This window comes from Uloborus diversus, chromosome 10, assembly GCF_026930045.1.
Source record: "Uloborus diversus isolate 005 chromosome 10, Udiv.v.3.1, whole genome shotgun sequence".
Classification (NCBI taxonomy): domain Eukaryota; kingdom Metazoa; phylum Arthropoda; class Arachnida; order Araneae; family Uloboridae; genus Uloborus; species Uloborus diversus.
Window position 1 is genome coordinate 62,987,350 of NC_072740.1, and position 16,442 is coordinate 63,003,791.

Sequence of the window (16,442 nt, forward strand, 5' to 3'; positions counted from 1 at the left end):
GACTCATTATATGTTACAAACCTTTCAATGTAATAGACATATACGTGTATGTTTCATAGTAAAGAGTTTTTCGTTGAAATATGATGCTTGTCCTGCATTTTTTAATCGTGTTCACATGTGCCCCTATTATAGAGGCACATGTGAACCATAGAAGGCATTTTTTTAAATACCATAAAATAAAAAAATAATTTTAAAAAAATCTCAAAAAGTTCCATGACACTATATTATTAAATCAAGGAGACATTTTTGCCCTGAGAAATTGATAATAATTTTGGAAAAAAAAATGTTCACATTTGTGCCCCCCTCTTTTCCGTATATATCTTCAACTATTGAAACTTGGAAAGACTTAAAAATGTGAAAGTTTGGCACTTGATGAAAAGGTTGCAGGACTGATCCTGAAGAGAGTGGTTTAAAACCAAACTGCTACATGAGCTTAACAATTAAAATCAATTAAACAATTTTGGAAGTATCTTAGATGAGCGTCTTTTGACAACTGAGGTATGTAATCTAAATTACTTTTGAAGCATGAAGCAATCAAAGAACTGGAGAGAGAACATTTTCTTGCAATCTTCTCTATGCTAAATTTCATTTTTGCTCCTTTTGCGAAAGGAGTGTGTGCGGCATCGTATTGATCAAGGTGGTGCGCATGCGCCATGGCTCTTCAGCTTCACTAGAGGATCTCGGAAGCATCCTTGGACATAGAAGATCATCGCATCTGAAAAATCGTCCAATTAATTAGAATGCCTTCTTTTGATGATGACCCTCTGCAATTGGAATTTATAGTCCCTAAAAAGACTGATATGAGGTGAGTGTACAAAAACTCGATAATCTATTACGTGTTTTCAAGTCGAAGTTCATCACAAACGATTAGCTCAATTCGTTTCTGAAGCTTTCGTCAGTGGAACGAAGATTTTCTTCGAAATACTTTTTTTGTGATGAATCTGAGTTTCCGAATGATATTTTAAATGAATTACATAATATTTTAAGAAATCCCGTTTGTGTTATAATTTATGCTAGCAAGCCAAAGATTAGAATTATGATACTTGGCGAGATTGTTTTTGATACTTGATTGATTGACTTGATTTGGAATTTTTTTTGTGAGCCACTAAAAGATTATAAATTGTTTAATTTGACTTATATATCAAGAAGAAGAAAAACGAAGAAAGACTTGCGTGATATATAAACTTTATATGAGTACATATTGTTATTTTCATTTATGTTTAACCACATAAATAAATAAACAGAAAATGGATAAATAACTTCCGAAAATTCTATTGAAAATTTTAAATTTCTCACAATTTTTTTTTAAATATAAGTTTAAGTTAAGTAAAAAATTTTATTTTTAGAAATAATTATGCATGTCCTATACCATTTTCAACAAAATAACAAACGAATTAGATTATTGCTGTACAATTTGATACATTTTAAAAATATTGTTTAAATAAGTAACGAAACTAATTAGCGCAGTTTGCGCTCACGTTTTTCATCTCAGTCGCTCAGTAAAAAAAAAGTTGTTATAAGAGTTATTCTGCTGATAACATTTTTTGTCTATCTATTGAATGCACGAGCAAGCCCTATAAATAGTTATTACCATTGATCAATCTACTTATCAATCTAAATATCTATCCAACTACATATATATCTGTCGATACATATAATATGTATAAACGAGACTCTTAACAGAAACTTAAAAATATTTTCAGCACGTTATTATTAAAACTACTACTACTATTATTATTACTAATGTTGTAAATGTTATAAATATTCTTATTATTTACTCATTTATTTATTTTCCTAATAACATCAGCTTGTGTAAGGACATTTTTTAAAGATTATATTGACAAATTTTAAGTATTTTTCTTATTCTCAAAATAGATTGGAAAATAGCGTAACTTTTTTCTTGTCACTTATTTAATATTTTCAGCTTTCTCAAGCGACTTAAAGTTCGAAAATTTAAAAACGTTTTTTAAAGTTATTTTCTATAATTTTGCCATTTACTTCTTTATTATCTACTTTGTGTTGTTAATTTCATTATTTACTTATTGAAAAAGTTTCCCTAGTTCACAGTGAGGGCTGATAAAACTGACCATTTCTCAAAATGAAGATACATATACAGCAATAGTTTCATTTTTCGAATGAAGTTGAAAATAATAATAGCAATCTTTCCATTTTTTTAAAAATATTTTTGAAAAATTTCAGAGGGGTTTTGAACTCTAAAAAAAAATCTCTACTCTAATCTTGCTCAAGCCCAGCCGACAGATCTCTTTCTGAAAGATTCGTGTGAACAAATAAATAAAATAAATGGAATTGTTCTACTGCAACATTTCTTATTTATCTTTACCAAATTTAACTTATTTTTGACCATATAATCTTATTTTCTAAGTAATGCATTGAAAATAGTTTTTCTTACACAAAGCCTCTAACCTAGGTCCAGAATTATGTTTAAGGTTAAGAATGTTATTTTTCTATTCTGACTTCTTAATTAAATTACACATGAGTGATAGAATTGTTTTTAAAGGGGTGGCCGATCATTGCATATGAAATTCTATTGCACTTCCAGTAGTCGGTCATGGCAGTTCGACCACTGGTTTTATGCTGTTTAGTTGATCGACCAAGGAGTCGGCCGCGTTCTTAATATGGAGTTTCTAATGTTCATCAAATAGTAGTTAAATTAAAGTATCGAAATACAGCGACAACTTAGCTGTGTTGCGTAAAAATTCCCTTTCTCACGTTATTTCTTCTAAAGAAAATGTTTAAATTTTGCAGCCTTAACTTTTTCGGCAAAAAAATCATTTTGTCATTTTATTGCTTCTAATACTGATTTTAATTTAGAATTCTCGAAAACAGGCGTTGTAAATTCAGTTCATCATTGCTTTCTAATACTCAACATGTCATTACCAAATGATGATTTATCGTTTTACTCCTCCAAACCATCCTACGTTGATGAAATTGATAAAACAAAGGATTTGATTTCAATTGGTATTCATTCGGCAAAAAATAAACATTCTAACTATAAGGACTTAAGATGTGATACTTCAATAGTTACGTTAGCTCAAGTTATTTTAATAAGTCAAACATGTGGTTATTGACAGGAAATACCCAACGTTGTTTAGCACAAATGAACAGATTACAGAATACACGTGTTTCGGGGTTTCAATGAACCTCTTTTTCAATTCAAAGGAGTGAGCTTCTAGATGTAAAGACACCCAGTAAAAGCAATGAAAATAAACAGCAGACAGCTTAAATATTAAAATAAGCAATTAACAAAAGCAAAACAAAACAAAATGTAACTCAAAGTCAAAATTTATTGCATGATTCCCTCCCAGAGAAAACCGTTAAGCAATAAATTTCAGTAAAAAGACCCATTAAATACATTTTGCTGTAAAAATGAAACCGCTTAGTAATAAATTAGCAATAAATTTATGTCCGAAAAAACTTTGCTACGAATCAACTGCCACATTTAGCGAAAAGAAGAATAAACGTAATTCAGAAAAACAGAAATAAGTTGGAAAACAACAAAAAGTTAAACAAGTACAAAATAAAACATGGAATGGAAACGTAAAGACAGAAAAAAGTACCAAAAAAAAAAAAAGACATTAAAGAACCACGAAAAAAAATAAATAATAAGAGATTAAAGAAGAGGGCGAAAAAAGACTACCAAATAATGAATGGATGCCACGCTGCAGAAAAATACGGAATGGCTTTAAGATCGTTAAATAGATTTGCTAAACTATTTGCTTCACGAAAGGTTCAAGAATCCTGTATTTTATTAAGGCGAATTATTTCAAATGTTGGTACCACTTCTTATTACTGTTTTTTTTTTTTCCTATAACCAAATATTTAATTCCTTGGGTTTTCTTCTCTCGGAAATCAAAATTAATTTCTTGTTTAAAATAATGCTGACTTTGCAACAAAATTGCTTTACGTAGCTACAAATTCCATTTTAGTTTATTCATCGTTTACTAATATCCTTGTTTAAAGCTATAAGATTATCTTTATGACACCCCCCATTTCTCAATTTCAATTTAGCTACATACAGACCCGTCATTTGTGCAATCGGGGGAGGGCGGAGGCAGTTGACCCCTATGGATTTTCAAAACATAATGCAATTATACATTTTGTTGCTTGTATTTCGATTTTTTTATCCTATAAAATGCACTGAATTCATACCCTTTGCCCCCCCCCCCCCCGAAAAACTTTGCAAATACGTACGAGTCTACATAAATCAGCTTACTCCAGTTCGATCATGACGAAGTGGCATCGTTTTTTATGAAACATTTTGTTTTTGATGTGATTTTGATGCTAATATTTTACGCAAACGGATTTTTACTTGCATTTTTTTGGGGGGGGGGGGTGAAATTATTTCCAAAACTACAATTTTAATTTTATGTTCCGAGCATTGAAATTTCGTTCGAATGAACATAAAGACCAGTCAAGTGTCAATCATATCGATCAATAATTTTTCATTATCGGTCATAAGTTATATCAAATCTTTTTCTCAGTCTATATGTTAACATAAACAGTTAATACAGAAACCTTTCTACGCCTCAGAGGGGGAGGGGCTCAAATTTTCAAGTTTTTAAAAATTCCTTTTCCGAAAAAAAAATCTTTTGTATTTATCAAATTTCTAATTTCGCAGTATATGATGTCATTTTAGTTAGTGATGTGGAACAAGGGAGTCTCAAACTTCCAGGCTCTGCACCCCCCTTTGAAGACTGACATGAGGTCACGCCCCCCTCCCATACGTGCTTAATACAAGCAGATGATATGGAGAGCTGAAAACTGGTAAATAAGGAAAAATCCAGATAGTTTCACACAAAAAAAAAAGTAACTAAACTATTCAAAACTTTGTTTTGAACAGCTTATTACTAGAACATATGAAATACAAGATGAAAAGAAGTAAATACAATTTTTGAGGTAATTTAGGATCTAGTTGAGGTTGGCCTGCGTAGTCACTTTCACAATATTAATGATAGCGCTGACACTGTAACTTAATATTCACATGTGACCATAAAATCGAATGTCATTGTTTGTTTTATTTTTTATTTTATTTGATATACCCTTACCCCCCCCCCCCCATGATATTTTCCTACAAACTCCTAGAGTCCCTCCGTGCCTCTCCATAGGTTGAGAACCGCTAAAGTTGAAGATAAATAACGTAAAAAAAAATATTCCATATGATGCATATTCAAACTGGTTGCAGTTTTGAAGTTAAGAAGTAGCAAAACGTTCCGAAGACGTCAAGAATGCAGAATTCTTTCGTGGCTACTGGAACAATTAATTTTGGAAGTACATTGTTGTGCTGTAAGTTTCGCATTCAATTATATTTAAATTTATTCACTCACACCCCATAAGAGTAATGAAAATGAAACAGCCGACTACTAGGCTCATACATGGCCGAGAACTGGAATTCTATGGCCGACTACTGGAGGATTTTCTCGTATTAACAATAAATTGGTTTTTAAAATAAAAATGTTTTTTTTCCAGAAATTAATTAGTGGATTATTATCTGAAAGGTATAGCCTAAAGTTTTACAATGTTTTTGTTGTTGTTTTGATTGCTCAAATTTATAGGTTAACTGATCTCTTAAATGGCCGACTACTGGTGCTTTTACCCTATATGGATTTATACTATTTTTTAAAAATAATAGCTTGTCTTCGCTACCAGTTTATGTTTCGTACTCTTTTGTTCTTATATACGTAAAAGCAAATCCCGATGATCACGTGTTTGCAATGACAGAATGGTTCAAGGTTCTCTTCGCACAGAATGCTGAGGAATGGAAACAAAAGAACGTGAAAGAGAAAAAACTCACAATATTAGCATAAAAAACGCCTAAAACAATACAGGTATTTCGGTCTGCAGATGATAAGGTATACAGTATATTTATTAGCCTAAGGACATTGCAAAACATTCAGAGTCACAGAATGTTTATGCTTCAACATTTATATATATATATATATATATATATATATATATATATATATATATATATATATATATATATATATATATATATATATATAACTGAAATTTGCTTCGGGCAAATTAGTTTTTGAATTCAAGTAGTGCAGCCAGATGATACTACTCCGCGTTTCTAAAAGATGTAATTTTGTATACATTTCGAGCTAAGGTTTTTTATTCATACTAAAATCAAAATAAAAAATATCTGCTTAAGAATTCACTTAAGTTGTATATAGTTTAAAAAATTCTTAAGTTAATGAATGATTGCACATAATTACCGTGCATTTAAAGTTAAGAGTTAAAACAATAACAAACAAAGAATATTCGATACAAAAAAAAAAAAAAAAAAAAAATGCAACCAAAGAGGGGGGAAAAATTGGAGAAATTTTCTGCATGATTATTTAATTATTTCAAAAGAAAAAAAATAGCTTACAAATGTCCTATCAGAAAGAAATTGCTAAAAAAAGAGTAGAATATGAAAAAAAGCAAGTTTTCTCCTAAGAAAACGAGTACAAGAGGTTAAAAGGCATCCCAGGACTGAGAAAGACTCACCTGTTGGTATAGAATGTACAATATTCATCCTACTTGCCGAGTCAGGAAAGAATACATTGAGAGCATTTTCGTGGTCTAACATCTTTCCAAAGTCATTTGACCGTTAATGAACAGGTCCTGCTAACCTATCAAGCAGTGTTAATTGAACTCGGTCTTATAAAGAACGACAAACCTTAAAACTTATTGAAAAAAAAAAATCCTTATTTGACGCATGCAACTTTTTGACTCCGCTCCTTAACTCAGAGAATTGTTTGTAACAATTTTAACTTTTACGTCAACTTTTAGATCCTATTGCTTTATGGCAAATATTTTTAAAAAGATCTCTGTGACGACATATTGCAAGTAGAGCATCAGCAGAAAAACTGATTGTCGGTCAATGTCAAACGACATAAACTAAAGTCTAACTTAAATAAAAGTCAAAATTTGCCAAGAAGCGAAAACTTAACAGGTTACTTTTGTTTGTATCGCTGCAGAAAATTAACGAAAACAATTAAAAACAAGATTGGTGCATGATTGCAAAATACTGAATGAATACTTTTCTAATCACATACGCAATTTCGTACCTAATTAGAGACTCCCCTCTGACACAGTAGTTAATTGCGTTGAAAAACCATAGGATATAGCAACTACACGAAAATAGATGTTTTTCGGCATACCCGGTGGAACTGGAAAAACTTTATAAATTCAACACTAAGGAAACGGCACCAGTAACAGACAAGGGTTCAGTAACAGACAATCATAAGTTTGGATTTAAAAAATAAGAATTTTAGGTGGGTAAACCTGATGTTGTGGTGGCACATGAATACGGTGCAACTATCTAGTGTTATAGTAGTGAATTTTATGGTCAGTTGATACTTACAAGGCAGTGATGGAAGGTTATGAACAGCTACCTCGAGATTAGCTGGTGTTTCATGTTCATTTAAATTTAATAAAGCTTTATTTCTAAAAATAAAGCAATTTTGGACATTTTGAACAGAAAAAGGGAATTTTGTCCTTTACTCATCCTTTCCTCCTCCTATCTGTTACTGGGTATCAGAAGATTTTTCGGTGTCTGTTACAGGGTGTCGGATCTTTTTTCGAAATTTAGCTTATAAAAATAGAATTAACTAATTCAGAGGATCCAGAAGAAGCGAAACGTTAGATGAGATGTAATAACATGAGAGAAAAATAGTTCAAAAAGTCTAAATGCATTAAAATGCTCAGAAAATTGAGTTACCCTGAGAGCGATGTCTTAAGCATACTTGTTACTGGTGCCGTTACCCTAGCCAAAATGCGATCAACAGGTAGACTGGCTTTTGCGATGGCGTTTTACGGAATAGCTGGAACTTTACTTGGTGGTCAATAAACTGCGATTCCACATTTAATATCAAATCGCTTTTAATATCTCCTCTAGAACGACCCCGTATGATCCCGTATGATATAGAAGGAGTAGATAGAACCCTAAAAGACTAAAATGTTTCAGACAAAATTATGAGAGGTGTTACCTTCGTATTTGACGGTGATTTTCATCAACTCTTCCTGTGGTACCCTAAAGGAACGCATATAGATATAGTGAAGCACCGTTTATACATTTTTGAAGGGACTGTATGAAAAAAAAAGTGTACAAATGAAAAAAAGTATGATAGGTATAGAATAATGTATATAAGACTCTGCAGGGACCAATTTAAAAAACGTATAATTGATAAAAACATATAAAAGAGAAACGTATAAACGGTGCTTCACTGTACTTCAAACCTGACCATAGGCGGATTTAGGCTAGAATGGGGGTGCAATAATACCGGGGATCGGACGGGGGGGGGGGGACAGGCATGCCAATTGCGACTGTGTTTTTTTCTTTTTCTGTTCTCATTGGTACTCTGGAATAATTTTGAAGCTCCCTAATAGTTAGGTGTCTTTTTTTAAATTAAATTATCCGGTACTCCGGCTGAGTTACCAATTTATTTGTTGTTACCTTTTTTCGTTATACCTATTGGTAATACTCTATGCATGTATACAGTAGTGTAGCTGGAAAAAAAATTGAAGAACCACACCTCTTCACTGTTAAAAAAAAAAAATGTATTCAAAAATGAAACTCTGAATGTATTCATTTTTTTTTGAATACAATTGATTCAAAAATGAGTAAATGTGGCATCAAATACAAACTTACGAGAAATACGAGTCATGAAATGAGTACATGTGTTTCTCAAAATTGAACCTTATTGATTCGGAGCTATATTGAGTAATGAAAGTATTCAAAAATGAGTAAATTTTCATTATTTTTGAATACCCATTTTTAACAGTGTTTCTTTTGGGTAGATGCCATGGTTGACAGATGTTTGTTTTGGGGTCAAAAAAGGTTAGTTTCGACAACTTACGCCAGTTTTTATGTAAAAAGCAGACGTTTTATTATTATAATACTTTTGTTAAGTTTATGTTATTTAAGATACATAGTTTTAATAAATATTTCTTTATTCTCGTGATTAATATTGTTGCCTGTTTTTTTTTCTTTTCTTTTCTTTTTTTTAGTTCTTTCTGCTATTTATTTCGTGATTTATAGTTTTGAAAAAATGTAACCTAAAATACAGATTAAAAATTATTTTTTGTTTTATTTTCACCTGTGACCATACTACGCTTGGAGATATGATATTTCTATTTAGAATTAGTGCACTACTTCACGTAAGCTCAATTTTGCATATTTTCTACCGTAACAAACAGTTTATTTTTTTATATAGTAAAATATAATAACTTAATTTTGTGACGTGCTGAAATGGAACCTGCGATTTTTGGAATGGAAAACATATCTTACGATTCGGCAACATAGAAATATCTTACAAAATGAACTTTAATTGCGTTATATATCTAAACCTGAATAAAGTTTTTTTGATTCATTTTTTATAGCAATATTTTACTACTTTTAGATGATTTTAGTTATTTTTCCATATATATATATCCTTATATAGCAATATTTATAATATTGCTGATCTAATGAAACATTTTGAATGTACGTGAGTATGTCGTGCAGGGAGATAACTTCTAACTTTTTAAATGAACGAAGTCGTTCAAATGAACGAGTTAAATGAACGGATCATTAAAAAGAACGACATTGCCCACCTCTACTTTATATGGATTTCCTACTCCAATAAATGCAATATCAGTTTTTGTTTGCTTCAAATGTAATATTAAATTATAATCAGGGGCCTCGAAAAATTCAGTTGCTCTCGCCCAGTTTTGATGTTGCTACGCCACTGCTAATTGTCAAACTTTTATACGTAAAACTGCAGTAATAATTACCTGAAATTGCGTTTTTTTCATTTCTTGATTTTGTGTTTGAGCATTTTCAGAGCACAATACTCCGTCCTTTAACTTTTGAAATCAAGAATCATAGTTCTTGTCACCTCCTTTTAAATGAACTTCTATGATGTGGTTGATGATTCTATTGGTGTGTTACATTGTTGGGGAGTGTATATTATGGTGGGTCGATTTTAACTTTTGTTTTCAAATCGAAAGTGCCTGTGATGGGAAAAGTTTTGTATTGGCATCAAATATTAGTTTCTCCCTTTGTTACTTATAATTTTTTTTTTCAATCAATAAATATTCCATAATCGTGAGAAACACATAGTGAAGGTTATCTTCAATCAAAACACGGATGAAGAGGTGTTTCAGAAAATCCCAAATCAGATAAGGTTTAAAAAATACTTTAAACTAAATGTCCAATTGAGAGTAAAAGTGCATCGTTTATGTTTGATTAAGTGATAAAATTAGAAATAAAATTGCACATTATAGTTTTTTCTGCTCCCAGCTTTCCGCGACAATTAAATCAACCAATAAAATAACTTTTGAGCCCTGGCGTCATAGTTGTTTGGCTCGCAGTTAATCGAAACTTTTTTTTTTTTTTTTTTTTTGCGCCGTTTAAAAATGATGGTGATTTCCAAAATTTGCGTAGTGTTACCCCCGATGTAATCTTTTATAACTTTGTTACAACTATAATATTAAAATGGTTTCTCAGGTTTCATTTAAAGGCGTCTACATTTCAACATGATGTGAAAAACCAATTGCTCCAAATAAAATACTTAGGTAAAAAAAAAAAAAAGCGTCATCTTTGACATTTTTTAAAAAAAATGTGTGTTGAATGGATCTTAAGAAAACTACTTTTGCTTTAGAGTTTTTTAAGAATGCATAGACAGATGTCCATCATGTATCAACATTGAACCCTTAAGTTTTTTTTAAGCACTTACAAGCTTTAACATTTCCTGTGTTAGCGTAAAACATAAAAAATGAATAAAACTACTGAAAGATGCTTTCGAAGTCTATACCCCTAGCTGATTAGTTGATTTTATATGGATTTCGTGTACCAGTAAATGCGATACCAGTTTTTATTTGTTTCAAATGTAAATTTTAGTTATAATTAAGTGCCTTCTCAAAATTCAGTCTCCCACACCCAGTTTTAATGTTGCTACGCCACTGTTTGCCTGCAATTCTGCGCTGGGGCGGACTGGGTTTCCCAAGAGAGAGCCAACCTTGACTCCCAAAGGGTTAAAAAAAAAAAAGAAAAAAAAAAGGCTTACTGGTTTGAGGGAGCAAAAAGGAACAAAGTCGCACAGGTTCGATGGCGAATAAATAAATAAATAAAACAGCACACGTTTGAGGGTACAAATAAAATAACAAAACAGGTTCGAGGGCGCGAAAAACAAAAAAAAAAAAAAAAAAAAGTTTAAGGGCGCCGAAAAAAAAAAAAAAAAAAAAGAAGGCGCACAGAGGGCGTTTGAGGTCGCACTGGCTTGGCCGGTGGACCAGTCCGTCCCTGATTCTGCATTAGCTTTGGTCATATTTGCTAAAATGCTTTAGTTGTCTTCCTGTCAAATCAGGATGGTGCCAAGCTACATACACATATGTAACTATACATATGTAAGTCTGAAAAGACATCCGATTTCTTTCCATCCATACGCTCATTTCTTTTGCATTGAAAAAGGTGTCCTTTGTAACGTCGAAACACGTGTCTGCAGTAATCTACAATTTTTGCTATTTGACGTTGTTATTTTATATTTTACTTTTTATGCACAAAAGTATTCTTGGTTTAGTCATTTCCAAAAAATAAGCCAAAAATATTTGTTTATACTGTACAAGAAGTATCTCTTTATAATAAATAAAAGTAAGGTTTTAAAGAAATTCTGGAAGGAAGTCTGTGACGGACCTGCGCCCAGGAGACCCCATAGCACCTACAGCCTTGAACTTTTGTACAAAATTACTTCAAGCACCGGGGGTATGCACCTGGGGTTCTATTTTTTAAAATTCGAATTAGTTTTTTTTTGTAAACAACTTTTTAAGCTCAAATTTCGCCTAAATTGCTTATTATTGCCTATTAAAGGGGTGAAAATTACTTGCACATATTAATATTATATATCGTTGGAAAAGGTAAAATGTTCCGCGTTCTACGCAATTTGTTTCAATGCTCCAACTTAAATTCCACGGGAGTTATTTGCGTTTTTAGCTCGAACTTTTAAAGGCTTAGCTAAAATTGAGGAACTACTATCTTCATTAAATCTATCAGTAAAAAACGAAGGAATTGTCCCACAGTTTTCTTTCTGACACCACTAGAAAGAGTGGCTTTTTTTACTCCAAATCTAACTAGACCTATGGTCGAAAAAGTAAGTTTATATTTCCAAAGGAATAAAAAAGTTACAAGATTAAAAATAAAGTTCGAATACTATCATCTCCATTAAAATTATTGATGTTTTATTTGGCGTTGCCATAGTTACGTCTTTTCGCGCGATTCGCATGTTTCTTCTTTCTTATTCACAAACTTTAAGGGTTCAAGCCCCGAGCTAAAAGAGCAAAATATATTACTCGAGACCACGGATATGAAAGCGGCTTTTCAAACGTACAAAACTGCAGTTTTGCAATGCTCAGGAGCCTCTTAGCCCTTACGGCTCTGCGGTGGATCGAAAAAAACGAAATTTCGAATCTTAATTTGGAATACCTGCCAAAAGCTGTGCATGTGTAAGTACAACACACATGTAAAATATTATCAAGTTTGAACAACTCTTTGAAGGTCCTACCAAGGCTTGAATTTCTCCAAAAATAGAAAAAAAGTTCAATTTTCCAAATTTTTTATGAAAATACTAGTGTTTAAAATTTTTGTTATAATACGGTTAAAATGCTTGCTTTGAACACTCTTTTCATGTATCTTCACAATTATTTACAGTCTTTGCAACATTAAGTTCGCACATAAGCCGTTAAGTTTTGCGAAATTAACCAAAAACTGACTTTTTTAAAGCTTTTTTGCACATTGCAATATTTCTTCTTTTAAAGTCCAATTTTCTTTTTTAAAACGCCTGTACAGAATGCAGTTTTAAACGGAAGTGAAGTTAAACTTTATTACATTAACAGTCCAGCATCCACTAAAAACAAATGGCTGCATTTCGAGTTCCATTCTACTTTTTCCATCTGCCGACCCAAGTGTATTAAGTATAAATTTATTACTCATTTTACATTAGATATAAACTATCAAAATGATTTAGTTGTATTAACTAAAAAACATAGAGAGAAGTGCCATTGGTTACAAAGAATGTATATTTACTCACACACAGTCGCTCTGACATATAAGCATCAATATTTCACAAAATGAGGGACTTGAAAAGTATCAGTTAGTTAAAGACACAGAAAATAGTCAGTTCGTCACATCCATTCATGAAACCTCTTTGAAATCATTTTTTGATTCAAACGATGACATGATACTTCGAGATTTGATTTTTGCTCTTATGAAACCATCTCTTGCCGATTGACTAATCACAAACAAAGAAGCTTCTGTCACCACATTAGCACAGCGTTCCACCACCTGAGTGTGACAGAACTAAACGTACGCAAAATTAGAGTTGGTGTTTTCAATCTATTGTTGAAGACTTTCATTAGATATGCCAGCTAAAATAGGAGAGAGGGAGGGGGGGGGGCAGTTATTGCACATTCTTACCGGTTGATAACATCAGAGTACTCTGATGCATTAAAGTTAATACTTGAATAATGGAATTCTCTTATTTCTTCATGAACAGAAGCCACTTGTCTGGCCTTCAAAATCTTCGCAAAGCCAGTTCTCTGATGTACTTTGTCCATCAGTGATCACTGTTAAGAGAATATTTTCCGGATGGCAAAAATAGGCATTTCGTTGAATGACAGGATCAATGATTTTTTTAGATTTTCACTTATGTAACGAGATGCTGTAATAACATTGATGAGGAATAGCAAAAGTTTTGTTTCAATTCCAGAAGAAGAAAATTTGCAACGACTATACTCCCGCCAACAGAGTCATCAACATTTTTTGGTGTTGATGACACTTCAAAAGTGGAGCAAATGAGGCTTTCTCAGCCAACGTTATCAAGAGTGTGCTACCAGTACGGCATTTCTGACAGATGTGCGATGTGCTGCAGCAATTGCTTCAGAAACATTACAGGATTTTGGTAGTGTCAAATAATTGTCGCTCTAAAGTCGTTGATAGGAATAAAATTCGAAGACAGCGACAGAAGTGTCACAGGTGTCACAGACGAAGTACGTAACCTGCAACCTAGAAGTGAAAGGGTTTGAAAAGTACATTTTTCGATAGCCGAAAAAGAAATGGTTGGAGACAGATACCAACCAAGAACCATAAGCGAGGAATACATGGTTGAAAATTCCAATTCTCTTTATTTGGGTCATGTGACGCCAACTTCTGGAACGGGAAAACATGTCGCGACAGCAATGTGATTTTGAACTGAAAATTTCTTTAAGCCTTATGGATCTTTAAGCTTTTGGCTGTGATGGCACGGCGACGAATATACCAGAAAAAAGAACGGTGCAATTGCGGCCATAGAGAATAAAATTGGACATCCTGTCCCATGGTTAATCTGCGAACTGCATACGAGCAGCCTTTGCGTCACCTGTTCACATTACTTGATGGTGAAACTGCTGGTCCATGTGAATTTTTGCAGGAACAATAGGTAAATTGCTAGACAGGTGCGACAATTTACCACTGGTCCAATTTGAAGAAATTGCGCTCCTTGTCGTAGGTGCTGGGCTGTTAATATAATAATGTATAATTTCATTTCCATTTAAAATTGCATTCTGCACAGTCATTGCAAAAAAAAAAAAACGAGCTGATGTGTGCATCACATGACTTCCTTTTACTCCAATTTAATGTCATTTTCCCATTATTGGCAATTTTAATGTGATTCAATAGTTTACTCTCTAAATATCACCAACAGTGGCCAAATCAAAACCAAATTAAAAAAAAAAATCCCCCAAATTTGTCTCCAAGAAATTTCACGAAATTTTACGAACTTGTGTGTGAACCTAATACTGCAAAGAATGTAAATAATTTTGGCGATACATGAAAAGCGTGTTAAAAGGAAACATTTGTTAAAAGGAAAAGGATTTGTTCTAATACCATTAAAATGGTATTAGAACAAAAATTTTGAACCTCTTTATTTTCATAAAAATTTTGGAAAATCGTCCTTTTTTCCTATCTTTGGAGAAATTCAAGCCTTGGTAGGACCCTCAAGGAGTTGTTCAAACTTGATAATATTTCACATGTGTATTGTTCTTACACATGCACAGCTTTTGGTGGGTATTCCAAATTAAGATTCGAAATTTCATTTTTTTCGATCCACCCTACGTCTGCAGGTTGGTACAAGTTATTTTGAAACCCGGGGAAGGGATGCTTTTTGATAGAAAAGGAAGCTCATAATGCGTTTCTACTCTGTTTCTTTTTAATTGACGGTTTAAATCTTTGCGAATCAAATAAGATTGCGAGGCAATCTTCGGGGGTTGGTAAGCGTTAGCGAGAAGGGGGCAGAGCCCCCCTAGTAAATAAAAAAAAAAAAAGAAATCTCCTTGCCGGAATTCAGGATTAAATAAAAAGACTGGATGTCATGAGGATTAAATCAACTTGGTTTTCTGAGCAAAAAACGTGGAGCTAACTTTTTTTTTTATTTAATATTTCTGATCTTTGCTTTGCAAATTATTTATTGCTTTATATACCTTTTTATTTGTTCAAATGATTATAATATAGCTAATTTTTTATCACTGCAGTACTGTTTGTTAGGATATATAGATTTGGTTCTAACCCCGTTTCATCTTCTAAAATCAAATACTAATAGCTATTATAGAGTACTGAAAATGAGAAGGGGCGCTGGATAGGGTTTATGGCTAACCGTTTGTAGTTCATAACCTTAAACCTTACTAATTCATAAGGATAGTTTAAAAGTATTATATGCCTCCTGGGGCACCCCGATGGGAAGTTAAGGGAGGTGACTGTGACTTCCCAAAAGTTTTCTTTTTCGGCAAATCTTTTCTGACAATTCGGCAAAATTATTATCATTCGGTAGAATTTAGAGTTCTATTTGGCGAAATTTGGGGTTCAATTCGGCAATATTATCATTATTCGGCAAAATTTGGATTTCTATTCGGCAAATTGAGACTTTCCGCCTTCCCAAAATATTTAAGTTCGGTGCACCCCTCTATGCCGTCTACCCCCCCCCCCCAGGAAAACACTCTGGTTGCGGCTAGGCCCGACGAGAGGCCATGTCAGCTTAGTTGGAAACTAGGGGCCCGGGCCTTAGGGGGGGGGGTGCGGTGACACTGGCGCAAGAAAAAGAAAGAAAGACAGAAAATAAGGGAAGAAAGAAATAAGAAAGGAAGAAAGAAAAAGGGGGGAAAACTCCGAATAAGAGAAAACGTCAAGATTAAGTAAAATTTACCCTTTTGCTATTTTCTGTTGTGGCACTTAAAAAAAAGTTAACTGTTTTCCAATAAGCAGTTTTGGTTTTATTCCCCCCCCCCCATTTTTTTCTTTTCCCACTTTTTCTTCTTTTCCCTATTTTTTTCTTCTTTTCCCTCTTTTCTTTTCTTTTTTTTTCATCTTTTTACTTTTTTGGGGGGCGGGAGGGGCCCGGCGACATAACTGACAAGGGACCCGCCTAGGC

At 32.9% G+C, this 16,442-nt stretch overlaps 1 protein-coding gene across 1 annotated transcript in view; it reads left to right on the forward strand.

The window, feature by feature from the left end:
* Nucleotides 1-679: 679 nt before the first annotated feature.
* LOC129231577 (protein prune homolog 2-like) overlaps nt 680-16,442 on the forward strand; it is a 38,980-nt gene continuing 23,217 nt past the window's right edge. The window contains exon 1 of the mRNA XM_054865935.1: nt 680-805. Coding sequence (XP_054721910.1) covers nt 741-805 — 65 coding nt within the window. The 5' untranslated portion in view covers nt 680-740. The remainder of the gene's footprint in view (nt 806-16,442) is intronic.